This window comes from Sesamum indicum, linkage group LG3 (assembly GCF_000512975.1).
Source record: "Sesamum indicum cultivar Zhongzhi No. 13 linkage group LG3, S_indicum_v1.0, whole genome shotgun sequence".
In the NCBI taxonomy this organism is placed as follows: domain Eukaryota; kingdom Viridiplantae; phylum Streptophyta; class Magnoliopsida; order Lamiales; family Pedaliaceae; genus Sesamum; species Sesamum indicum.
This window is the reverse complement of record NC_026147.1, coordinates 22,550,336-22,576,109: the sequence shown is the minus strand read 5'-3', so window position 1 is coordinate 22,576,109 and position 25,774 is coordinate 22,550,336. Positions and strand designations below refer to the sequence as shown.

Below are 25,774 nucleotides of genomic sequence, written 5' to 3'. Positions count from 1 at the left end.
GGAAGTATGTAGGTGAATTGAAACATAAGTAAGAGATGTTTGAAAAATAAAACAATGTGGTACGTAACTGCTGTTTTGTTTCATTCAAAACCCTGGATTGTCGGAGTTATGATTTACGTACGTGGGAGATGACGTTGTGGGTTTGATTTTTGTAACTGAATCCTCATTGGAGGAGAGATGGGTCTTTTGATGATGATGGATTTTCAAGTTAGAAAGAATAATGGGAGTGGGTATGGGCTTTGGCCCGAACTTGATTGGCGGAAATGGAACATACCCTTGGTGTCTACGCTTCCATGGAACAGGCAAGAGCAACATTGCTTCTGTCTGAAAACAGGACCCCGATTTTTAAGTACCATTCTTGTCCATGCCAATTTTGCTTCACCCCTACTAAGTTTGGGGATGGCGATTTGAGCTCGATTGTCACACTCAATTAGTAACATTCTTGAAAACTGTCGTAATTCAGATAAATTGGGCTTTTGATGTCCATGTAAGAATTGTTACCCACATTTTGGGGTTTTCAGTGGCCATTCATATATTAAGTAATGCTAAATGTTGTACCTGATATCTTTGACCAGGGGCACAAGTTCTACACTTGTTGTACTCAAATGGATGAATTATTGCATGATTATCTGATTTATTAGGATCAATTTATTTTTGGGTTTTTGGTATTAAGTCCGATATCTAATTTAATTATGGATTATATTTTATTTACTCCGAAAGACCTCAACTCATTACTAACATAAATGACCCGTCACCGATTTGGATTATGCAAATTTGTGGTCCACGCCTTGGGCTTGTTGTTATGTATCAATTCCCAATGGCCAATTGCATTTGTATTAAATTTTATACTCATTTTGACCTTTCAACAGTTCAATTTATTTTTTAATTCTGAATACCCATGAAAATTTTTGTAGTACGAGATTTTTTGACTAAATTATTTTCTCATTATTTTGAATACCAAAGTTCCTACCATAGTAGGTGAAGGAGATTTAACTCCCGGTCGTTTTATTTATCCATTCACAAATGTTCTCAATGGATTTTGAACTTAATATCTATTCAATAAAATATTGAGCCTGCAATCATTGGGGTGTTCCTAAGGGACGAACTTCCCTTGGTTTCAAATGCAGCACCTTATTCCAATTATTTTCAACATTTGTGGTAATTACATATGTAATCATCCTTTTGCAATTAATCCTCACAAGTACACTTAGAGCCAAGTGTACTTGAACTTACCAAGACAACAAGGCGAACTTTTAGGACAGGAAATACAACGGCACTGTGGGTGTGGAGGTCGGATGGGTAGCATCTCCAAAAAGCTTCACCCAAGTGAAATTGCTAAAAGTGTTCAAGAAGACGACATGAATAAGGAAGCTACAGCAGATTGGGGGAGACGTATTGGGCATGCTATAGAGTAAACCAAAGATAACAAAATCATAACTTATTACGACCGTTATCATATCGATGTAAACATAACATTATATATTCAAATATGGGTAATCATAATTTCACTCATAATTTAAATTTTCTTTTTATAAGCTGTTTGTGCCTAGATAGAGGGTTTAACAGACCACCTACTCGTATACTAAGTTCAAAATCTCAAATTACATGGACAAATTTATGAGCAATAAACGAGGAGTACTTACTCCCTATGCAAAATCTCAGTAACAACTTAAATATCCTAACCTAATCAACTCCTGAAAAGTGAAGGAGCCCTTACACAATGTTTGGTTTTGTGTTTTGGCCCTTTTTAGAGATGGGCCAAAACACAAAACCTTGTTTGTTTTTGTGTTTTGCACACCTTCACTAGGTGTGCAATTGTAATTTAATTTTTTTTTTATTCTTCTCTTAACATAAATATATATATTATATTTCACTAACAAATAAAATACTATATATACATACACATATATATTACTAAATATATATTAAAAGATATGATTTGACAATGAACAGTAACTCATGTCTCCCAAATCCCAACATCAAACCTACACCACTTATTTTTACATTATTTTATATTATATCAAAACACAAATCCAAACATATCATCTATCTCAAAACACATGCTTACTTATCTCTATTTTTCTCTCTCTATCTCCAAAACACCAAAACAAAAACATCCAAAACATTAATCCAAACATAGTTTTAGTGTTTAAGTACTGATATGCCTCGAGATTCAACCGACTTCCGAGGATGGTGAAACTCCTACGCTAAGAGTTGAGAACTTGAGGAAATGAGCACATAATTAAGATCTATCGATGCTTAACTCAATTTAGGTGTGAGTTCAAAAAGTTAGAGCAAAAATATGGACACTTAGAAAATATAGATCTACCTCATTAATCCTAAATTGTCTGAAGTATTTATAAGAGCCAAGTGTCCATACTTGTATGAATCCACATGTCAAAATGAAGGGGTGTTTTACTCGATTGTTGAGTTGGGTTCGTATTTTTTCTTTTTTTTTCTTTTTAAAATCTTATCTAAAATATGGGAGGAATCAAAATAAAGCCAGAAAATTGCTGACGGAAGGAATATTATAAAACGAAAAGACACTTTTACTTCTCATGGGAACAACCACAACTAGACATTAAAATGTGAAAAGAAAGTTGGAGCATATATATACATATATATTCCAATTTGTGCATAATTTGTAACTAATTGGGGGCTCAAGTATATATGGAATGATAATAAGCTAGTGTCAAATCTGCTGAGCATATTTCATACACCTCATATGTCTATCTCCTTATCTTTTGGAACATTTCATCTCAAAAGGATCACCTATTAATTCCTCCTTTTCCATGCTGATTCAGCTATTTGGAAATCTATTCTCATATGTCTATTTTGATACTTTATTCAAAGATTCTTCCAAATTTTTGGTCCCCAACCTTTCTTATGCATGATTGGACCATTAACATGGAAATAAGACTTCCCCTACTTCCTCACATGTTGCCATGCCATGCCATGTCATTGTCTTTGACTCTTTTTTGCGAGGGTTAGATTAATTTGTATTATTTATGTTTTTTGATTTTTTATCACATGCAATTCTAACATTGTTTCGAGTAATATAGAGTTATCTAATTATGTCTACGGAGCCTATATGATCACTTTACCGCCAGAGCTCCTTCAAATACTCGGGTACCTTTTAGGTCTTCCAATAGAGTTATGATCATTATTGGTGGATGAGTCCATTTACATAATTTTAGCTCTCTTTTACAATTTTCTCCGTATTTTTAACATTTAATGAGTGGGATTTTTTACAGGTTTTGGCCATGCATACACTCTAAAAAATACGTGCTCATATTTAATCAAAGGCCTAAGTCCTGGGCTACTCAGATCAAGCAAATCGACCTCCCAAAAAAGAAAAAAAAGAAAGATAAAGGAGAGAATTTTAATTCCCTTTTCACCCAATTTCTAAGACTTTAGGTTTAAGGGGTTTGGAGTATTTGCATAAGTTTGAATCAAAGAGGTGGAAAATACTACAATTTATCCCTTTGTGTTTTTTAAAATGAAGTAATTTACCTCCCTACCTAAGGAAGTATATTGTTTCATTTTGAAAAATATAGGCGTAAATTGCTATTGTATCTTCATAAGAGGATAATTTGTTCGCTTACAGTATCACAAGGAAGTAAGTCGTATTAAACCCGAAAAATAAATGATAAAACTTCTGAGCTATGAAAGGGTTGCCCTATTTTGATACAGATTCGCGGAGCAGCATATATAGCATGTAGACCTGAATATTACTTAACAAGAAGGGCCCTCCGCCTCCACCTGCACATGGAAGGTATCATCTCAAGGATGTAGCAGATTCACATTTTCAATGTAGTAATTGTAGCATCTATTTTTAGTGCAACCTTTTTGCACCATATGCCATGATAAAAGGTAAAACCAAATAGGGGGAACTATTATTAGTTCATATTGTCCTAATAAGGACATCTAATTTCGTGGGTTTAAACAGTTTTTTGAGAAGACGGCAATCACAGTATTTGTGTGGTTTTAAATGAAGTGGATGCACATGTATTCGTTAAATTCTAATTCTGATCAAATTTGATCGGATCTGAACTAATTATATGACAAGTGTAAGACATTTGCAATGTGATTGGTATACAATTCAAGAAAAGTGACCAATCAAGTGTATCACAATTACTGAATGATTAATTAATTTAATTTGATCGGACTGAGTAAGAATTTTTCGATTAGGTGTAGTTAAGGGTCAGAATTTATGAATGAGAAGTGGGAATCAATGTGGTCATGTTGTATGCATTATTATATATACATATATATATATATAGAAAAGCAATGCTGATGAAGGGGAAGATTTAGTACGATTTTAGGAATCAATTCTACTTCAATGGAAAGACTGTGCGACATAGTGATATATATATATACTGATTAGTTGATTCCAAGCAAGTGGCTAATCATTTCATATGTAAATTAGTTAGGGTATATGTATATTACATCAAATTTGAGGAGAGAACAGTGCAATTATTCCTGATTTATATACGAAAGACCAAAGTCATCCACACTTAAAACTACAAATCCCATTCTCCAGTACCATGAAATGTTAAAAAGTAAAGGGCTGAATAGAAAACTGAGATGCAAATGCGAAAATGATAATATAAAATCAAACTGTGTTCTTGTTAGTATAGCAGCATATCATATATATATATATCGATCACCCTCAAGTAACAACAGCTGCTGTTATGATCTGCTTATGCTGTACAAAACCGACACAAGAGATATCCTAAAAGAATGAAGAAGATAACGGTCGATACATATGCATCTCCTTTGCTAATTTACGGACAAAGACACACAATTACATGGGCAGAGCCAACAACAGAGATATCAACACCCCTTTGGAACCTTGCTCAGAACAGGATAAAATCACCATTTCCAAAACTCTGACTGATCATCATATATATGCTATATATATATATACAACCAAAAAACTCATGGATAAACTTCAAGAAAACAAAGCAAAGATAAACGGAAACGGGTTAATATGTTTCGATCTTTTCAGTCCATTGTTTTACAACTTTCTAGTAAAATTTGCACTAACAAATGAAAAGTATATGGTACTTAATAACAGTAGTAAATCAAAGGAATGAATTGAAGATAAGATTTTTATCTACCTTATTAATTCAGGGAGAATATAGAGCAGTAAACAAAATTGCAACTTGTCGAACGTGCAACTTCGTATTGTCAATCAGATGCAATAAAAAGTATATGATATAGTAAGTCAAATTAAAGTTTTTAATTATTACCAAAGAATATCTATGTCATGTATTTATTTATTTTTGAGGGTATGATTTGGTGATGTTGGCGCATCTATCTTAACTAGTAGGGACTTGGGATTGGGGGGATCTAATCCCACCAGCTGGTTAGAATTCTCTATCTAATCCACTTGCTTCATGACCATGATATCTTGTAAGAACGACAAGAAATGGACTTTTCAACAGTTCATCGAAACCTTTAATGTCGTCTCTTCTTCTTCTTACAGTCTTCCTAGTTGTTTGTGACCCTTTTAAGCACAAGAATCACATATTCTTTTCCATGCCCCCACCCTCAAAAGATGAATAATATTCGTCAACTTGCTTTGCTGCAATCACCTTTTCTTCAGTATATAAAGACTTTGTGTTGCAAAATCATGTTATAACCAACACACTCATAACTAATAATATTTCTCCTTTGACTCGGGCAATATTAATTAGTATATATCTGACTTATTACAAGGGATGGCATCAAGCTCCATGTCTTCATCACGTGGCTCGTCCTCCTCGTGGACACCGAAGCAAAACAAGCAGTTCGAGGACGCTTTGGCCATGTACGACAAGGATACACCAGACCGGTGGCATAACATAGCCAGAGCGGTCAGTGGGAAGACAGCCGAGGAAGTCAGGAGGCATTATGAGGCGCTAGAGAAGGACATTATGAAGATCGAAACTGATCAGGTGCCTATACCTAATTACAAGGCCATGGCCAACGGCAGAGGATATGGCAATGAGCAGAGGTACTGTAGTACTAACTGCTGACAATCAGAATCATTCATTTAAACAGTTGTGTGGTTGCATATATACTTACATAATGCATCAACTGCTTTATGTGCAACAGGCTCCTCAAGAATCTCAAGCTACAGTGATCAACTAATTGCTAGAGTTAAATACTTCATTACCATATACAATGTAATAGTATATGTGGTCTTGCCTGAAGAAGAAGTTCATCTTCTGTTTCTTACTCTACCAGTCTTATTCCAAGAAACATTAAAACTGTACTGGTAGCAATGAATGTTTCTCTCTCTAGAAGCTTAAGTGCAGAATCAATAAGATGCATATATCATGTGGTCATCACATCTTGTAACATGTTGTGTCAAAGTGTATAATAGTCCTATGTTTGTCCCCTTGTGTCTTTGAATTTCATGCATGCCTTAATTTGTTGTTGAGGATGGTTATTACTCAAAACCAAAAGTAACTAAATAAATTGGAGTCATTTATCATGAAAGATGGAGATGCGGGGTATCGATCCCCGTACCTCTCGCATGCTAAGCGAGCGCTCTACCATCTGAGCTACATCCCCTCCATATCTTGCTTTCTTCCTCAACCCAAATTTTCACCGTTTGTACGAGAGATAAAAATATTGAAAAAATAAATAAATTAGATACACAGAAACTACTTAAGAAATAAAATATTATTTATAATAATCCGTAAAAGACAATAAAACGATCCAAATGACAACTTCAGCTGGGGCCAAAGCATACATTCTAGTATTTCAACTCCGCTGACAAAGACAAAAAAGTTCAAATTCAGAAACTGAGTTGTATTTATTAGACAAAAGTAGTACAGTCTTCTAATTAATGTTCTTGTACTAAAATAGAAATTATCTTTTCCTATTTTTAAGTACTCCAATTTTAGCCGTCAACTTCTTTTTTATATTGGGTTTTAGGTGAAAAATGAAAATATACAATTTTCAATATGTATTTTTTGAATTTTTTTGTTTTATCTTTTATCTTTTTAGAGCAGCAAATAAGTCATATAACTTTTTTAATTTTTTGCTATTCTGGTCCTTCAATTACCCGAGTTTACAAATATTGTGAGAAAAAAATATGTGTCTTGCACGTGCTTTTTTCAATTTGGGGTTCTTGTTCCCACTGGTCAATTTTTTGGAAGCAAGTTAATCTTTGATTCTGTATTTTTTTGCATCCTGATGTTTCAATCTTTTATCTTTTTAGGGTAGCAAATAAGTCGCATAACTTTAAGTTTTTCGCAATATTTTCAAGTCGGGTTGCCTCAGTTGCAACTTTCCGTCTACCTTAATTTAACTAGTAAATTTAAATTTTTACTATATTTATTTAACTAAATAAAATAGAATACAAAATGAATCATATTTAATAAAAATAAATTATTCTTAAATATGCATGAATAAAAATTTAATTGATGGTAAATTAACTTTAAAGAGTGGTGGAAAAATAAATATAGTTGAATGTATTTTTATCTAAACATATTTTGCCTACCAGTGATCGTTTCTATTAATTCCTCTCACTTAATTAGTAGTATAAATATTAGATAACGAGTAATTCTATTTATTTCATAATTTATTATTCTTCTTGAAGTATATATAGATGGGGAATTATTTGGAATTGATTTTGGTATTGAAATTTTTTGGATCCAATCAAGCAAGTGTTTACTGAACGTCGTTAAATCATGAATTCGAGTCTTATATAATATTTAAATATTCATCTCAGTTGTTATTATTAATTTATTGTTGATATATAACAATATATATATATAATATAGTACTGATAGCTTCATCAAAGTAGGCCATGGATTGAACACAGCGCAGCACCTGTGAGCGCATTAATCGCCTCTAGAATTTATGACATCAATAGAAATATTGGATCATGGTACGTACATGAAATCAAAGAACGTTAATGAAACAAAATATCTATGGAAAACATCAACTTATTATTCGAGGAATTTGAATACAAAGTTGTACTTAATTGGTACCAACGTACAAGGATCGGAGCATGCATATTCAGACAATTAATGTTAAATTCTTCCCAGCTAGTGCTGTCCCAATATATAAATTTGGAATTTTGAAACCCTAAATTTGTAATTCTTGGGGAGTTTTCTTGGAAGATGTCTTGTTATTGTGCATCCATACTTTGAAAACCTGTCTCTTAACCCCAATTTCAGCACAAAACCTCTGCAATTCTGTGTCATCTTCTCTCGGAATCCTCCACCCCAGCTTCTCCGCAAACCCCATCATCTTCTCCTTCTGCTCCGCCGTGAATTTCGTACGGAACCGCTTCTTGTTGCCAAACTGCACCGGTGGTGGCGGCGCCACCGCGTGTGAATGGAAGGCGTTGAAGTTCAGCTCCTCGCTTGACGAGTCAGTGCCGATGCTTCCACCTCCCCCGCCGCAGAAGGCCATTTTCACCGGCTGCACCATTGAGCCGGCCCAGTGAGCTAGGCCGCCGCGGACATGGTGCTGGGCCAGGGAGGCAGAAGGGAGAGGAGGCGGGAGGTGGAGAGGGTGCACCATGGCAGCTCCTCCGTGGTGCTCCTTGCGGTGGAAGTTACGGTGGCAATTGCAGGCGGCGCATTTTAGGGCTTCGAGAGTTCCTTCATCGCCGCTGGGCATGAACTCCCCGCAGCCGTCGGTGACGTTTCCTCCGATGTTGGCGGCGTGGTTCTTCAAGCACTCGCGGTAGATCGTTCTCGGGTTGGTGGGCCTGGATATGGATCCGCCGCAATCCGGGTCCAGGAGTCTTGTTTTTTCCTGTCGGGAAATGGGGTTTTCGAGTAGGCTATGGTTGTAGGCGGCTGAGGAGGTTTGCGTTCTCATTCCCTTCTCTTCACCTGTACTTAGCGACATTATTGTTGTACTCAACAAACCCTAAAAATTTCTCGGGCAAGAACAAAAACCTTCTTACCAAGTGTGTGTTTTCTAGTGTTAATGACACTAATTATCAGACATTACAGTCTTAACTACTAATTAACTGTAAATTCCCAGCTTATGATCTTGATCATATCATCTTTCTGTCTGCTAATCCCACCAACAAACAACCCTTAACTGATTCCTTGTCATGAAAAACAAGACCCTAATTAATAATAAGAGAATTGAAACAAGAAAAGCCCTCAATGGGCAAAAGTTGTAAGAGAAATGCACAAAAACACTGCAAAAACCATCTCAAAAATCTTGAAAAATTAACCACCGGAATTAACGGCCGCTGGCAGTCCTAAACACTACACTTGCCAAACCTAAAAACAAGAAGAAGAAGGGCTAGTCCTGAAATGTAAGATTATAGCAATGGGCCGGAAAAGAATTGGACAAATGAGAGGCGGGGTGGGGTTGAGTGTGTTGCAGAGGTTCCAACAGCCAACCAAGTATCCAACAAGAGACAAGTTGGTTGCTTGTGATGAAGCTAAGGAGAAAGAAAGAAAGAAGGGAAAGGAAAGAGAATGAGGGGTAGAAAAAAGTGATGATGAGATTAATTAAGAAAATGGATGATCTGAAATGAAATGAAAAAAAGAAAAACAACAACCGACAAGGTCATGTTCCTCCTCTCCCACGCCCTGCCACTTGGTCCCATCCCACACCCTTCATTATTGCTCTTTCCCACACACTTCCCTCCCACGTACCCTCTTATTTCCTTTTCACTGTTTAACACTTCAAAACCCCCAAAATATGACGCCAATAATGCATGGTATTTTCTGCCCGATTTGACCCTTCTCCTTCCTCTCTTCACCCACTTATTCTCTTTTCCGGGTAAAAACACCACCACTCCACTCCACGCCATTACAGCTATATAAAATAAAACTGATCAAGGCTTTAACCCTTTTGGGATAGTTATAAATTATGTAAACCACAAAGTAATTTCATACATGCTCTATATATATGTAGGTATGAAATTATTAAATTTATTTAATTTGCATTGTAATGTCATTTTCTCTGCATAATGTCACGGACTTGTGCGTTGTGTCGTCGCTCTTACAATAAATTTGAGCGTGTGCTAGTATACATAAATATATCTAATAAATACATCAATACTAAATTTAAAATCCTATGCACTCAATGGAGACCATTCATCCCAATAAATTATACATAGAGCATAATCATACTATATATTCTTTTTAAATATTATTAAATTACTAATAATTGGAATAATACTAAAATTAAGAATGGCATGCAGCATTAATAGTAGTTAGTGTGTGTGAATAAGGTGTTGGTGCGAAGTGTAAAGGCTATATATAGAAGTGAGGTGTGCAAGTGTAGCAGGGAGGGTCCCCCACCCCCCAACCCGCCAGGCCCCATACTTTCCTCACCCAATGTGTTTCACCTTTCTGTCTTTCCACTTCGCTGCCTCTGTTTCTCCATCTATGTCCACTACTGTACGCTTCACTACTTGCCAACCTAAGACCTTCAAAGGCCCGTTTACTTTGAGTATTCTATTAAATGATTAATAAAATTATTTTCAATTAAATAGATGAAAAAACAAAAGTTTTGAATAAATTATAATTTGTTTACTTAGATGTATTCTTGATCAAGATAAAGTCTAGTCATTTGTTTATTTTGATTGATGCATATGAGTTGAGCGTGAAATTACAATTAAATCCTTTAAGACATATTATGGTCATTAGTATAATCCATCCCACCTCTCGAAGTGAGATAAGTTATGGAGGTGGAATAGTGATTAGTACAGGACCCATGATCTAACATCACTAAAAAAAATGATTATTGGCTACAATTTTAATATTTATTAATTAAAAATCATAGTAAATAATTTTTATCAATCATGGTTAAGTAAAATCGTTGCTAATTAAACATAAATTTTTCATCAAAAAAAAATTTGTCATGGCTAAGAGCCTTGGTAAAAATATTTAGCCATAGCAAATGTTTTAGCCATCCTCGTAGATACCACGGCTAACAACCGTTGCATGACTATGGTCAATAACTATTTGCTACGATTATTTTATTTTTAACTATGACAATTGATTATGATTACATGTTACATTTTTTTGTAGTGTATCAAAGCCTACCTCAATATAAATACTATATTAAGTTATACTATTTTTTTATTTAAGTTAATAAATCAAAATAAACGGGATTTAATTGAGCTTTATTTAATGTTTATTATATTATAGATTTTAATCGGTAATTTATTTTATATTTTTCTATTTAATTTAATTAAATAAATAATATAGGATAAAGGTGTTAGCTGTCTATCTGGCATTCTGCTCTCTATGCTATTTTTGATAGTGTTCCATTTATTCAGACAACTTGGTGAGTTGGGCACATTCTTGATCAAGAAGGCCATGTATATATACATTTCAATTTTTATGTTGCGGGATTCAAATTGAGTGATTCGAATAAAAATAGGTAGATATATGGACATTTTGGCACTTCCAATCTTTTAAATTAAAAAAAAAAAAATTACCCCACTCCAAAGTAGGGGCAAAATGGGTTTTTCAGGTTTATATGGGGTAGGTATGGTCACTCTCATCCCCTCTTGTGGTCCACATACATTAACAGGCCTAATTGTTTTGGGCTTTAAGGCAATGAAAATCTACAAAAATATTCTTAACGGACCCCTGCCCCAAAACATTATCCGACATGTATATGGGCAATATGGCTTCCACTCTCTTCTTTCTATGATGTCCGAGTCCTATGTGAGGAGATGGGATCAAAGTATGAAACCACTTTTCATAGAAACCCCAAACAAACATTGGTAGAGAGATCCCGTATCATCATATCACATTATAATGGAAACAACTTCACATTGTTTAATGAGGGAGGATACGTACGGCCATCTACAACAACCTTTTTGTGGCATCTACATGTTTAAATTGGGGACATGTATACATATTCATCACCATAATCAACCCGCCTCTCATTTTATGCCAAAGTCTTGGAAAATTGTTAATAATATTGATTTATTGGAACAATTACGCCATCTTTCTCTAAAGTTTGGTGGAGTTACACGTAAATTTTCTTACATTTAATATTCTTGACGTTTGTTTTCGTCCAACAAATAAATCAGTTCGTTAATCAAAACTAACAGCAAATACCCCCTCATTTATTGCAAAATCTTTTCTAATTAAAATACTCTTGTAAGGGTGAAGATCCTACTCACATGCAATAAAGCGTGTGATGATGTATAAGGATAGTTTGATAAATATATACATATATATATATTTAACTTGTAATAAGTCAATAGAAAATTAATTGGGGATAATTATGAGTTTTCATTCAATTTTTTGCTAGTATTAGCAAATTCATGTGAATTTTACCTAATCTATTTATTGGACGAAAATAAATATCAAAAGTATATAACTAAATTTAATTTTTTGAATTATAAAAAATTTATATCTAATTACATCAAACTTCAAGCTAAGTTGATGTAACTATCCCTAATTTCTTTCTCTAAAATTACCCGTAGAAACAAAAAAGAATATGTAGATTTGAGGATTTGGGTGGCCTTCAGTTTCAAGACTTAGTCCTCTAATAAAGTTCAAAGTCAATCCATTGAGCTGATTTTTTATTTTCTCTTTTGATGAATAATTCCATTTTTTTTTCCTGATAGATGATAACTAATTCTCCAAATATGTTTGAATTTAATAGTTAAGATTGAATTTTTTCAAAATAAATTTCAAATTCTAAGTTCTTATAAATTATATCGATATATTAATTGAATCGATGTTTTATCATTCTTTATTGCATTGATGTATTTTCAATATATTATTTAATATATAAAAATATTGATATAATGATATACGTACTGTTTAAAAAACTATATGTATATATCTAATAGACGAAGTTATTCCACCCAACTAAACATCCGGATAGTTTTAAAAAAAATTCAAAGTACACGGATAGTTTGGAAAGACTAATTTAATTACATGAATTGAAACTTTTTGAAACAAATCATATACCCAAGATTGAAATAAATTTGATGTTCATAGTTACAATATGATTTGAAGGGCTCACGTTTATCACTTAGGTTGTCTTTCCTAGTATAATTTTTCATTTGTATTAGTACTTACTGTTCTTCCTGTATCAATTTGCATTTAAAATTTATATAATTACTTGTGCTTAGGCAATTAGGCCAGGTCCTAGTCTTTCTTAATTTGATTAAAGTTGTTGCACTAAGATTTGTTTTCTCTGTTGTCTCTATGTCCAAATTTACACAAATTTGCAGCAGCTAAGAGATTCGTTACCTGTCGTCTCTTTGTCAGATCATGGTGTCAACTAAGCAAGAATTCATGGAGCCCAACAAAATATTTCCCTTCACCAGCTTAGCTGCCAATCCAATCCCATAATAAAAATAATAATGGCCGCCAGCTAAAAGGTACATAAAAATCTTGTCCACGTTAAACATATGGTTCGGACACGACTGTTCAGACAGGTTTCCCATCTCTTAATTCTCATCCTTTCCGAGGTCGTCTTCAATTCAACTGCTACTCTAAGAACCAGAAAAGAACGGCTTTTCTGATCTCGTACTGTACTGAAGAACAGCCAAGAATCAGTTTTTGAATTTGGGTTTTCTATTTGCTTGAATTGGATTTTCTTCAACTCTACTGCAACTACAAGAAACCAAAAAAAAGAAGAGTCTATTGATCTCGTAGGGTTTTCAAGACCAATCAAAAATCATTTCTTGAATCTGGGTTTTTGCACTTTCTTGGATTCGATCTTTTCGTGGCGGAAAGGAAAAGGAGAAAGGAAAGATGAGTTTCAGAGATGAGGTAGAAGATGGGAGGGGAGATCTGAGGAAGCCATTTCTGCATACAGGGAGTTGGTATCGGATGGGCTCGAGGCAGTCTAGTATGACAGCCTCGGCCCAAGCTATCAGGGACAGTTCTATCTCAGTCCTGGCCTGTGTCTTGATCGTGGCTTTGGGTCCTATCCAGTTTGGTTTCACTGTAATGTTCTCCTTATCATTTGCTTTCATTTTCTTTACTGCTCTTTTTGGATTATTTGATCAATGACTGTTTGATTGCAAGAGGTAGAGATTTGAACTTGACCAAACTGATTGTTTTTTTGTTGCAAGAAGTTGAAATAATTCTGAACTCGAGCAAGAACTCGAAGCCCGTGTAAGGTGCTTAATAGGATGACTATTGTCACAGAATTGTACTTTATAGGGCTTGATTATCATGGAGTTGAGGGAAATGTTGTAGTTCTTGATGTTGGTTTTTAGATGAGTGCTCTGATTTAGATTGCTCTTCGTTTCTGAATTTCTATTAGCAGCTTATGAGAATTCATCTGTAACAGAATGAGTGGGTGAGTGGGTGTGTATTGGGTTTCTGAGACTAGTTTGACAACTTTGAATTGAGGTTTGTGTGTGCTTCGCTATAAAACTGAGAGTGATTGCAGATAGAACCCAAAGTATGTCTTTTCTGCCTGAACTAATCACACGGATGTAAAATTGAACTTGATAGGTTGGGCTTTATTGTGACTCTAGACATATTTCTTACTCTTGAAATTTTGAAATGGTTAATTTGGTCGGGAGTTTGTATTAGTCTTAGTCGTGTTTGTGAAAGTATTGGGTAGTACTCTGATCCTGGGATACTTTTGGTGGCACATGGCTAGAGTCTCACATTTGGGATTGATATGAAAAGAATTTAACCCTTAACGGAAGAAAATTTTCTATTTCCATTAGTCTCAATCCCATGCCACGAAATTTAATTGTTTGTGTATACGATGTTTCTTTTTCCTCCTATCAGTATGTATGCTACTAATATGAGTTGAACCAACAAACATAAGTTGTATTAACTTTCTATTCTTTTCTTCATAAAGTGTGGTTACTCTTCACCAACACAATCTGCTATCACCCAAGATCTCAAGCTTACAGTCTCACAGGTTAGTGAATGTAAACTTTTTCTTGCTTCGTTTTTGCAGCATTGTTAATTTTGTACAATAACAATGATTGATTGGTACAGTTCTCCTTATTTGGTTCTTTATCGAATGTGGGAGCTATGGTTGGGGCAATAGCTAGTGGTCAGATTGCTGAATACATAGGTCGAAAGGGGGTATGTGTTGTTTCACCGATCCGAGTTTGTTCTTTGCATTTCTTTGTTTCAGATTTTGCACTGAATGATAAAGACTTGATTTATTTGTTAACTTGCAGTCGTTGATGATTGCTGCGATACCTAATATCATTGGTTGGCTTTCCATATCATTTGCAAGAGTGAGATTTTCAGACCCTTTTGTTAGTATCCCGCCTCTTTTCTAGGCAGCTTTTTGGTTCTTATTAGTTTTGCACATTGAATTTAGGACTCCTCGTTTCTTTACATGGGAAGGTTGCTGGAAGGATTTGGTGTGGGTATAATCTCTTACACGGTAACTACCGAGCTGGTTCTTCTGAACTTTATTACTGTCCTGCTAGATTTATTTATGATTTAATCCGTGTTATAATTTGAATCAGGTGCCTGTATACATAGCTGAGATAGCGCCACAAAATCTGAGAGGGTCACTGGGCTCAGTGAACCAGGTTTGTTGGTGTTAATAACTTTTGTTCCATGTAGAACTGCTTCACTACAAGATCCGACTGAAGTTTACTTAATTCTATGATGTAGCTCTCTGTGACAATTGGAATTATGCTGGCATATCTACTGGGACTATTCGTCAGTTGGAGAGTGCTTGCAGTTCTTGGTAATTCTCGTCAGAGAATTTTGTTAGGAATCCATAATATACAGCTTTATTCTATTCTCGGAAATAGTATGACATTGTTGGTTTGAGGCTTCTCGACTTCTTTAATTAGTTGCTTTGTGGTGAATAAGCTGTCAAAAGTTTGCAACAAGGATCCCAGCGGGTGACTAATGTTCATCTTATTGCAGGAATATTGCCTTGTCTGATACTGATACCGGGACTCTTTTTCATCCCAGAATCTCCTCGGTGGCTGGTGAGGCTACAAAGGAGCTTATTTTATCCCAAGTCCACTTTTAGCGTACATACAGGCACTAACATACTTCTGTTACGTGAAAATTAGGCTAAAATGGGAATGACAGAAGATTTTGAAGCATCTCTGCAAGTACTTCGGGGGTTCGACACTGATATTACCGTTGAAGTAAATGAAATCAAGGTACATTTTCTAGCATCGATTTACAAGACCTGTAACGGAGGGCACATGAGCGTGCTCTTTCTTGCGTTGCATTATTATATTATTTGGTCCATTCATTTATCTTCCTTCTTGGTCTAGGACATTTTGTCAATTTCTTAAAAAACACGGAATTGTAAGAATGTTTTTTGGGGTTGCAGAGGTCTCTAGCTTCAACAAGCCGAAGAACGGCGATCCGCTTTGCAGATTTCAAAATGAGAAGATATTGGTTGCCCCTAATGGTGCATAAATTTTGTCAAGGCCTCTGATTTTCCTTTGGTTATGTTGCATGTGTAGAGCTCACATGCTTACTTTTGGTTTCTCGTTTCCTGCAGATAGGAATCGGTTTACTTGTTCTCCAACAGCTATCAGGAATTAACGGCGTTATATTCTATTCCAATAATATATTTGAATCTGCTGGTGAGTAGAAGTATTATCCTTTTCCTGAAACAGGGGATGGGTCAATGTTATTTCGTTGTACAACTTGTGACTATAGGAGTATTATCTTATATAGTTTGAAACGAATTCCCCTTAGTCTTTCTCCTAGTACTCCGTGGTTTGACTTGAAGAGCTTTGGTGTTTGAACAGGGATCTCATCGAGCAATGCTGCAACAGTAGGTGTCGGCACTATTCAGGTTAACCTTACAGAAATTTTACTTGCTCACATGGAATTCTTATTAGTTGTTCTAAATTGTTCCAAAGATCTAAACAATGGTTTTTTGTTTAGGTTATTGCTACTGCAGTGGCTACATGGTTGGTGGACAGAACAGGCCGTAGGATTCTGTTAATTGTGAGTTAAATAAGTACGATATGGTTTCTAATGTGTACAAGTTATTAGATTATCTTACAAAGATGGAAGTACTCGTTTCAGGTATCCTCGGCTGGAATGTCTTTGAGCCTCCTGGTAGTTGCCGTGGCATTCTTTTTAAAGGTAATAGTAGAACATAGAAATATTCTAACAAACACTCGTAGTTTATTTTTCTCCTGTCGTGCCACTAATTGGTACCTCTGCTTTCTTAAACTTGTCTTAAGGGCTTAGTTTCTGCGGATTCTACACTGCATGGCATCTTGGGAATCCTATCCGTAGTTGGGGTGGTGGTATGTATTCTTACAGATGCAGAAGTATAGTATGATATATGAAATTTTGTTTGACAAAGCTGCTAACTTAGTTCAACTGACATTTTTGCAATTTTAGTGCATGATCATCTCTTTTTCACTCGGAATGGGGCCTATTCCATGGCTTATAATGTCTGAGGTAGTGTCTTTCTTCCTGTCTTACACAGTATACAGAGAAATTTCCATGAAATGCTCCATATTTTTGCACTCGGATAATGCAGAAAACATCTTTTATCTTCCGACCACTGTTCAAATGTAAAAACATTCAACATTGTGAATTTCACTTATAATGTCTTATATCATATCATTATATTGCAGATTCTGCCGATTAAAATCAAAGGCCTAGCTGGAAGCGTTGCAACTTTGTTCAACTGGTCCTTCTCCTGGGCCATTACCATGACTGCACCTCTGCTACTGGCCTGGAGCAGTGGAGGTTTGTGAAATTACGTCCCTCTATAATTTCATTTTTCCACGTGTTTACTCCTGTTTATGACTACGCAACTACTATTAAAATACATATTCAGGATTTTGTAAGAAAGAGAACGTCGCTATTAACAAGACGGGATAATTACAAAAACACTATTCGAAAGATTCAAACATATTACAAATAAGTCCTTCAATTTTCAAAAATTACAATTACACTCCTCGAAACTATGTTTTGCATTACGAACGGGATTACGTTGTCAATGTTTTCCTGAAAGAAAACTCGTGTAGCAGTAGCATGTCCCTTAGCATTCTTACCCAGCTGAACTAATCATTTTAACATGAAACTAACCGAGTATTTCTCTGTCTTAACAGGAACCTTCACTCTATACACAGTCATGTGTGTATTCACTGTTGCATTTGTGGCAATTTGGGTTCCGGAAACGAAGGGAAAGACATTAGAGGAGATCCAGTTCTCCTTCAGATGAGATTCTTTTCTCAGTTTTGCATCATTTTTTCCACATTTACCTCTGTATTGCCGTTCTGTTGGGATGGTCTGTCGTTCATATGAACTGCGTTGGCGTAAGAGATGGATGTCAATATTGTCTTTGTTACTGAGTTTCTAGGTGGGAGAATTTTGGGCTGCTTGAAATGTTTATTCCAAGGTAAAGCTTTGGATGCCTGTGGGTATTTGTAAAATTTAACTTATTATTTTATAAATAAATAAATTTCATTATCATCTCCCTTTGTCTATTAATTATTATTGATTCTGAAATTTGAGACAGTTACGACCATTCATGTCCTAGAGCACGCAACTTGTGCTGCCCTCGGCCTCCAACAAGCTCCGCCTATCAATTGAACGATGATACTCGGAAACTCGGAGCAACATGCGACCAAAAACTGTCCTCCCGAGACTTCAAATTTATAAAACGTATTCTTCTTAAGACACTAAATTACAGTTCAATAGAGGCCAGTATACATTGATGTGGGTAATTTTCAAAAGACTAAAATGCCCCTACTTTTAAAAAGATTTTGCAGTGAAATGTCAGGATCTGCGCATAAAGGAGCGGGTCGGGTTGGACCCGGATCAATTGACCCGTTTGCCGAAATAGTTGTTGGATTACCTGACACCAGCACATCCAGATGATGCCACGTGGCACCATAATATGCAGTACCGTACGTTATAAATACTTGCATTTATGAATATTTATGCAAGTGTATTTTATCATGTTTTAGATCTCATTCGCCCACTACTAATTGATTTCGACCCCACTTTATAACTTAAGTATTGGAAGACCTTAGTTGGGGGATGCCCAGCAAGTCTAACGTGTGTTCCATTCTTAAGATCCACTCGTAAGAAGCTCAAAGAGAGATTTAGCGACCCGATTTCAAAGTACTAGATTCAGGACCCGACCCCAAATTGTGCGATCTGTATCATATATGCAATCGGCGTACAGTTTTAATATGCTAAGAGACCACTTTTATGGGTTACCTATCGATGCAATATATATATACAGCTAATTAAGTATCAAAGTTAGCTAGGAAGAAGAAAGAGAACAAACAACTACTTCCTCACTTACTACAAACTCTAAACTCAATTTATTTCATGCGACTTTATTAAAAAAAAAAAAAGTACAACCGCCTTCCATCAAGGAATCAAATGACAAGCCCGAGATTGGCGGGAGTCACCAATGCGTGCATGTCCCAAGTAAAATCACGGCCGTTTATCCTTGCCAAGAACCAGCCTATCGGCCGGTTTCATTTTCCGGGCGTGGGCGTAATTCTTCAGATGAAAGTTAACGAAAAGTGCCAAAAGCGACGTCGTGAACAGGGTGCTGAACCCCCAGGCCCCGAACCCGGAGCAACCCGACCCTGTAAAGTGGAGGTACAGCATCAAACCCGAAACCAGATATCCATACAAAAACTGCGTAATCTGGCAATTTGTCACCATCCTCTTCCACCCGGGTCGAAGCCCTATAGCTGACAGAAGGTAGTAGGCGTACATTAGCACATGCACGGCGGCGTTGGTCACCAGCCCCACCGGCATCAGCGTCTGGGCCGCTGCCAGCCACAGGTAGCACATTACCGGCACCACCGCGTGATGGTAGACGTGGAGGAAGGAGAGGCGACGTGAGCAGGACCCACTGAGGAGGATTAGGAGCGTGTCGACGAATTCGAGGATCTTAGAGAAGTAGAACACGTGGGCCCAGAAGAACGTGGGCCCACGCGGCGTGGTGCTGCCTGCGGGGAAGCATATACACCAGCTAGGGTTGTCGGGGGGCGTTTGGTGGAGCACGGAGAGAGCGCAGCCCACGGCCATGACGCCGGAAAGAAGGCAGAGGGTGGCGTTGTGGAAGACGGCGGCGAGGCGGAGGGCGGAGGAGGGGGGGGGGGGGAGGGTGGGGTAGCGGTGGAGGAGGAGTGTGAGGGAGAGGTAGAAGGTGACGGTGATGGAGAGGAAAAGGGGGGAGGCGCCGGGTGATTGACGGGGCTTCCACTCGTATTGGGTGATGATTGGGTGGTCGACCAGCCAGTAGTGAACTGCGCGGTAGAGAGTAGCCATCAGGAGCCGCCGGAGAATGGCAGGTTTCGTTCAAAATCACCACAGCTTTTATGTTAAGACTATGCAACGTATATAAGAAAGAAGTGTTCTAATTAAGAGCTTAACATTTGGGTTAAGTACTAAGTAGTTGCCGCCATTAATGGCCCGTTGCGGCGTTGGAGCACACTCAATCTGGATGATCATAATTTTAATATTATCTTATGTCACACCTCGTTTTTATATGTATTTAATAAATAACTTCTTTATAATTTACAGTATATATTATAAGCTTAAATATATAAATTAATAATATTATATTTGTTTAAAAAAATTAATTTAAAAGTATTATTGACACAATAAAAAGATGATGTAGTGGTGCTGCAAATTGTTGTTTGTTAATAAAAAAGAGCAATATCGCAAATCTTTGCTTGTGAGTAAAAATATCTTTTATTTTGTATAAATACACTAGCATAACCTGTGAGAAATATAATTTTGATACCACAACTTAGAACTTCTCGTAATATTGATACCATGATTCAAAAAATAACTTAAAAAGTATTTGTAATTTTGGTAATTCTATTAGAAATCTAATGGCAAATTAGGTGTCTTCACATGAGAGGAGGGGGGGTGGGGGGCGTTGAGAAAAAAAAAATCATAATTTTAATACCATAATTTAGGATTCACGTGCAATATTGATACTATAATTTAATAATTTTGATACCGTGTGCAACAACAAGTATTCTAAATAAATTTCTAATGAAAAGACAGCAATTTGTTAAATATTTCTTGAGAAAACAAAACACAGAAATTCAGACACAGGTTTTGGGCCCAAAAGCATTAAGGATTGCATCCATGACAGGCCCAGTAAACTAGACCAGCAAGGCTAAAAGCCGAAAGGGTTGCAGTGAGTGAAACTGGAATTTTTTTGGCCTGTCTCAAGAATCCCGTTTTTCTCTCCAGTGACTCCAGCTTTCCCGGATATGGATTCATCTACTGGTCAGGAATTCAAGGTGGGTAGCTTTACTATGTTTACCTCTGTTAATTCCTTCCGCTTTTACTACAACCTGAAAAATGCACGCTCGGAATTTGATTCTTGGGTTGCAGATAATCTTGGGATCATCTTCTGTTGCCCGTAAAAAGATTTTAGCAGACATGGGGTTTGAATTCACAACTATGGTAATTTACTGTTTGCCTGTTGTTCTTTGAAAAGCAGTATAGAGATTGATATCTTTGGATAAGGAATCGTAGAGGTTTGTCTGTTTGATTTCTTTTGTAGTCTGCAGATATAGATGAAAAGGCCATTCGTAAAGAAAAGCCTGAAGATTTGGTTACGGCTCTTGCTGAGGCAAAGGTATTTTATTCCCACTGATCGTGTTGAGTAGTAAGTGTTAGGACGCCATTACAACTTGGTCCATTGCAAATTCATTTACTAGTTAAAGTTGTCGTTCATCTGTTTACTGTAGTTGAAATTTGTTTCCAGTTCTTATTTTTTACCGTGTTATGTATTGCTTACAAAATGTCGTCTTTCTGTGTTGCTTTGTGTCTCAGGCAAATGCCATAGTGGGAAAACTCAAGAATGTTGAAAACCAGGAGAAGGATGCCAAGCCTACACTTGTGATAGCGGCTGATACTGTATGTTTTTTCATTTCCCCTTTAAATGTATGTTGCTATAATGGATATAGTTGATACACGGTTTGCATCCATTGTCAACCGATGTTAGTTGTGTCAAGGATCAAGCTGAACTTCTTCCTACTGAGAATATGTTGGAAGATTCTACAATGTATAAATGTAGTGAGTTGTATATGCTAATTATAAGTGTCTCCTAACCACAAGTCTCCCATTGCTGGGTCCGATGGCCAATGTCTTCTTACAGATAGTGTGGCTGCAGTTTTTAATTCCTTGTTATGCTTATAGAATTTTATTTCTTTTAGTGTGATCTGAATTCTTTTGGGTTCGTTATATCTCTATTGGTTAGAGAGCTTCAAAAGATTTTTAATAAGGTATTAAGGATATGTAAGAACTTTCACACATAGTTCAGTTTCTGTCGTGGTTCAGAAATTGCACTTGTTCGATGAACAATAATGGAAAGATGTAATAGTGCTTCTCTTTTTACAGTGTGGAGTTTAGGACCAAAATTGACTTTTTGAATGTTATTTGACATTCTGGTGTCGATGTATCCGCAGTAGTGAATCTAATGCCTTTTGCCTGTCCTGTTTGACATAGATTCGTTATGTATCCCTTTGCTTATCTTAACTATAATTTTTCACTAGGTAGAAAATGTCCAACCAAAGCGTCATGGCAAAGAGGATGCAGAACCCACCCTGCTTATTACTTGTGATCAAGTATAAGATATTTCCTTGGTTTAATTATCCTAGTTTCTAGTCATGATTTTCGCATGTTCTTGTTGCTCATTCTTTGCTGTAACTTATATCTTTAGCAGTGTGATAAGTTTGAGTTTTTAGCTAGAAGTGGACGGAAGTATAGGATGTGCATCAGTTGTAGTCGGTTGCATAAGTCGCAAACAAGCATTGTCCTACAAAGGTTTAATATGCTCAAACCATCTTAAAGAAAATATTCAGCGTCTTTCATGGTGGGATCTAATTTAATGAACTAAGGAATATGCTTATTATAAGCAATGTCTCATTTTCCATCTTCATGCCTGGTGCATTATGTATACATGGATGTTTTCTAATACATTTGGGCATACGACACTCAGATAAGCTGCCTAGCTTCAATTCTTCAAATCACATCACCTCAAATTCATGACAAACTACCAGGCACTCTCTCCACTTAACTTGATCAAGGCTAATCCTAGGATCCTATCATCTCATATATTCCCTCTCCATTGATAGCCTAGCCAATTTGTGTAGTCATTTTCTGTGCCAGACTACACATCAACCTCTATAATCTACCCTGTCTTCCTTATTTTGAGGTTACAAATAGCAACAACCTGTAGGGATAATTTGCCATAGGTGAAAACTAGCATCCAATCAACCATATGGCTGAAATAAATGGTTCTTGGGTGTGAGATATCAGAATGCGCTGAATGCTTATTTCATTTTTTAATATTTGTTGCCCTTTTTTAATTTCTATAGTTGCATGTTTTCTTTTGTCTCACTCTAAATAAAAATGATCTGGAGGTGGTGGTGTATGAAGGCATGATAAGAGAAAAGCCTTCCAGTGAAGAAGAGGCACGTGAATTCATAAAAGGTTTAATCATATCCCTATATTGATCCTTCTTCTGTATTTTTCATTAATTTCTCGTTCTGATAGCTTTAGATATGTGCAGGTTATTCTGGTTCGCATGCTGCTACTTTGAGTTCTGTTCTTGTGACAAACCTTAGCACTGGATTAAGAAAAGGGGATTGGGACAAAGTGGAGGTATTTTCTAACTGAAATTAACTCTTAATATTTTATTCTGAGAGAGTTCAAGGAAGTGGAGGTTGCTTTAATTCTTATTCTACTCTGTTCTAATTCATAGATATGCTTGGTGAATGGTGCAATCTTTTTCACCTATTTGTTAAAGAGGCTGATAAATATGACCTTGTGGTCTACGTAATATGCCATTAGGATCAAGGTCATATTTAAATATGTCAGGTAGGAACACTTATATGCAACATTTTATATGATTTCCTATGTTTTTAAGACCACCAATTTTCTTTTATGCTAGATCAGGGAAATGAAATTGTTGGTCAGAGCTAATGAAAACCAGGTTGCTATAGTTACAATATTCTTGTTCTATGATACATTAAGAAATAAGATACATCATTCTACTCCATGCTGATTTGTCTTTTTTCACTACTTGGCTGGCATAAAGTTGATAATACTGGTAAGTAGCTCATCAACTAGCAATATGTAGATTGACCTCTCCGAAAATGCTTCTCAGCCTGATATATAAAGCATTATGTGCTCAATTTATCTGTGATTATAAACCTTGTCGTAGAATAAAGATCCATATCCATAATAAAGTATTTCTCTTTCATTACTGTTTCTTTTGCTGTATTTTCAATTAGACCTGCCACTTTCTCTATGTTTCTTTTGGTCTCCTTTATAGCTATGGTCATGATAAGTCCTCTGACTTTTGCAGATTCATTTCCATGATATTCCAGAACAGATAATAGACAACCTGGTATGGACCATGGACTTTTACAGCCTATTATTTTATACTTTATCTTAAGTAAAATGCATTAACATTTCTAAGCTGCTCTATTTTCTTTCTCCAGATAAAAGAAGGGAATGTACTAAATGTAGCTGGTGGACTGATTATTGAACATCCTCTGGTTTTGCCATATGTGAAAGAAGTGGTTGGTATCTCATACTTTGTATCCTCAATGTGGTAAAAAAAAAAAAAAACAATTAAAAACCAAACGGGTATGAAGTTAAAGTTAGCTTTTGTTCACTGGCCTAGCTTATTGCCAAAAATTGGAGATATCACTGCTATTAGGCATGTAGTAAATTGGATTTGCAGGGTGGCTAAAAAGTCAAATTATGCTAAAAAAGAAGTGATGAAAGCTTATGATCTGCATTGATTTGCTGAAAGTAGAGGCCCCGGCTGGTAAACAATGGATGTCGTTAGGAGGTTCTATGAGGAATATGGTCAGTTTTATGGAATAATCATCAACAGTCAATATTTGGAGATTGGACATATTTGATAATTTGAATTTATGCCGAATTCTTATGTGTGGATATATCTTCTTGAATGTTTGATACTTCTGGGCTCTTACTAATTTGAGCTACTTGCTAAGAACAATATCACCTGAAAATCCTTTGTAGTTGCAGAGTTTAATTTGTGATCTTCTTGCATTTAGATTACCTACATAACTAGCATGTTTTCAAGTTCTTATTGCTTACATCTTCACATCTATGTATTAAAAAAAAAATAAGGAAAAATTTTGTTTAATTCGACAGGTTGGTGGAACTGATAGTGTAATGGGACTCCCGAAAGAGCTCACTAGAAGACTAATGAAGGAGGTTCTATAGGTTAAATCTTTGACTCCTTGATTCTTGACCTGCTGTCAAATGTATGCTTCGGAAAATGTATGATTGTTCCATTGTCTGCTTCATATGCCAGTGAATGCTAAAACATTTCAGTTTCTTGAGTAAACATTGCTAAAAAAAACTTGATCCTTAACTCCTTTGATGAAATTCTAGTTTTCTTGTCTATCTGATGATCCTCAACATGTATAAGGCTAAAGCCCTTAAGGTTGTTCATTCCTCATTTTAAAAGGTTGCATATTTCTATAATTACTACTATTACAACTCGAATAACTATGCCATCAGCTACATATGAGCACATCTATATTGCTTTTGCTAATATGGGAAGAAAGTAAACCACAAGACTAGTATTTTAATCTGACTTCTGACTACCTTTGGCCCTGTCCATTAGCCATCTTGTATCCATAGCTTGTCTCTCCATGGGATTTGTAATTTGGGACCGGCACTTTCCCGGATTCAATGTGGTTGATATCTTGCACCAGTTTCTGGTAGTGGCGCTTCACCTCCTCAACAGTCTTGCCACCAACCGCCCTAGCCAGATTCTGCCACCAATCGGGCCTGTCCTTGTAGGTCACCAGTGCATCCTCAAACACCTTATTCTGCTCTGCTGTCCAACC

The 25,774-nt window shown here is 36.3% G+C and overlaps 5 protein-coding genes and 1 non-coding gene across 8 annotated transcripts; 3 read left to right on the top strand and 3 right to left on the bottom strand.

The window, feature by feature from the left end:
• LOC105159249 (protein RADIALIS-like 3) lies at nucleotides 5,501-6,387 on the top strand. The gene is made up of 2 exons (XM_011076251.2): nucleotides 5,501-6,001; nucleotides 6,103-6,387. Exons 1-2 carry the CDS (start codon nucleotides 5,727-5,729, stop codon nucleotides 6,128-6,130), a joined length of 303 nt encoding a protein of 100 aa, XP_011074553.1. The 5' UTR covers nucleotides 5,501-5,726; the 3' UTR covers nucleotides 6,131-6,387.
• TRNAA-AGC lies at nucleotides 6,492-6,564 on the bottom strand. The gene has a single exon. It is a non-coding gene; the product is annotated as a tRNA-Ala (tRNA).
• Nucleotides 7,931-9,673, bottom strand: LOC105159248 (zinc-finger homeodomain protein 5-like). Its single transcript, XM_011076250.2, has one exon. The coding sequence runs from the start codon at nucleotides 8,860-8,862 to the stop codon at nucleotides 8,089-8,091; it is 774 nt and encodes a 257-aa protein (XP_011074552.1). The 5' UTR covers nucleotides 8,863-9,673; the 3' UTR covers nucleotides 7,931-8,088.
• Nucleotides 13,153-18,361, top strand: LOC105159247 (sugar transporter ERD6-like 6). The gene is made up of 18 exons (XM_011076249.2): nucleotides 13,153-13,907; nucleotides 14,782-14,844; nucleotides 14,925-15,014; nucleotides 15,113-15,172; nucleotides 15,259-15,324; nucleotides 15,410-15,475; nucleotides 15,561-15,636; nucleotides 15,822-15,886; nucleotides 15,974-16,066; nucleotides 16,243-16,323; nucleotides 16,417-16,501; nucleotides 16,670-16,716; nucleotides 16,809-16,871; nucleotides 16,953-17,012; nucleotides 17,114-17,179; nucleotides 17,277-17,336; nucleotides 17,516-17,630; nucleotides 17,996-18,361. Exons 1-18 carry the CDS (start codon nucleotides 13,713-13,715, stop codon nucleotides 18,106-18,108), a joined length of 1,464 nt encoding a protein of 487 aa, XP_011074551.1. The 5' UTR covers nucleotides 13,153-13,712; the 3' UTR covers nucleotides 18,109-18,361.
• On the bottom strand, nucleotides 18,666-20,303 carry LOC105159246 (elongation of fatty acids protein 3-like). The gene has a single exon (XM_011076248.2). It carries the CDS (start codon nucleotides 20,181-20,183, stop codon nucleotides 19,335-19,337), a length of 849 nt encoding a protein of 282 aa, XP_011074550.1. The 5' UTR covers nucleotides 20,184-20,303; the 3' UTR covers nucleotides 18,666-19,334.
• LOC105159243 (maf-like protein DDB_G0281937) lies at nucleotides 21,020-25,325 on the top strand. Of its 3 annotated transcripts, XM_011076243.2 has the most exons (10): nucleotides 21,020-21,172; nucleotides 21,267-21,338; nucleotides 21,439-21,513; nucleotides 21,711-21,794; nucleotides 22,433-22,504; nucleotides 23,303-23,372; nucleotides 23,452-23,543; nucleotides 24,250-24,291; nucleotides 24,386-24,466; nucleotides 25,071-25,325. In XM_011076243.2, the coding sequence occupies exons 1-10, from the start codon at nucleotides 21,143-21,145 to the stop codon at nucleotides 25,140-25,142; spliced, it is 690 nt and encodes a 229-aa protein (XP_011074545.1). In that variant the 5' UTR covers nucleotides 21,020-21,142; the 3' UTR covers nucleotides 25,143-25,325. The 3 variants fall into 3 exon arrangements, with proteins under 3 accessions (XP_011074545.1, XP_020548662.1, XP_020548661.1); XM_020693003.1 differs by lacking the exon at nucleotides 22,433-22,504; XM_020693002.1 differs by lacking the exon at nucleotides 22,433-22,504 and having other exon boundaries at nucleotides 23,258-23,372.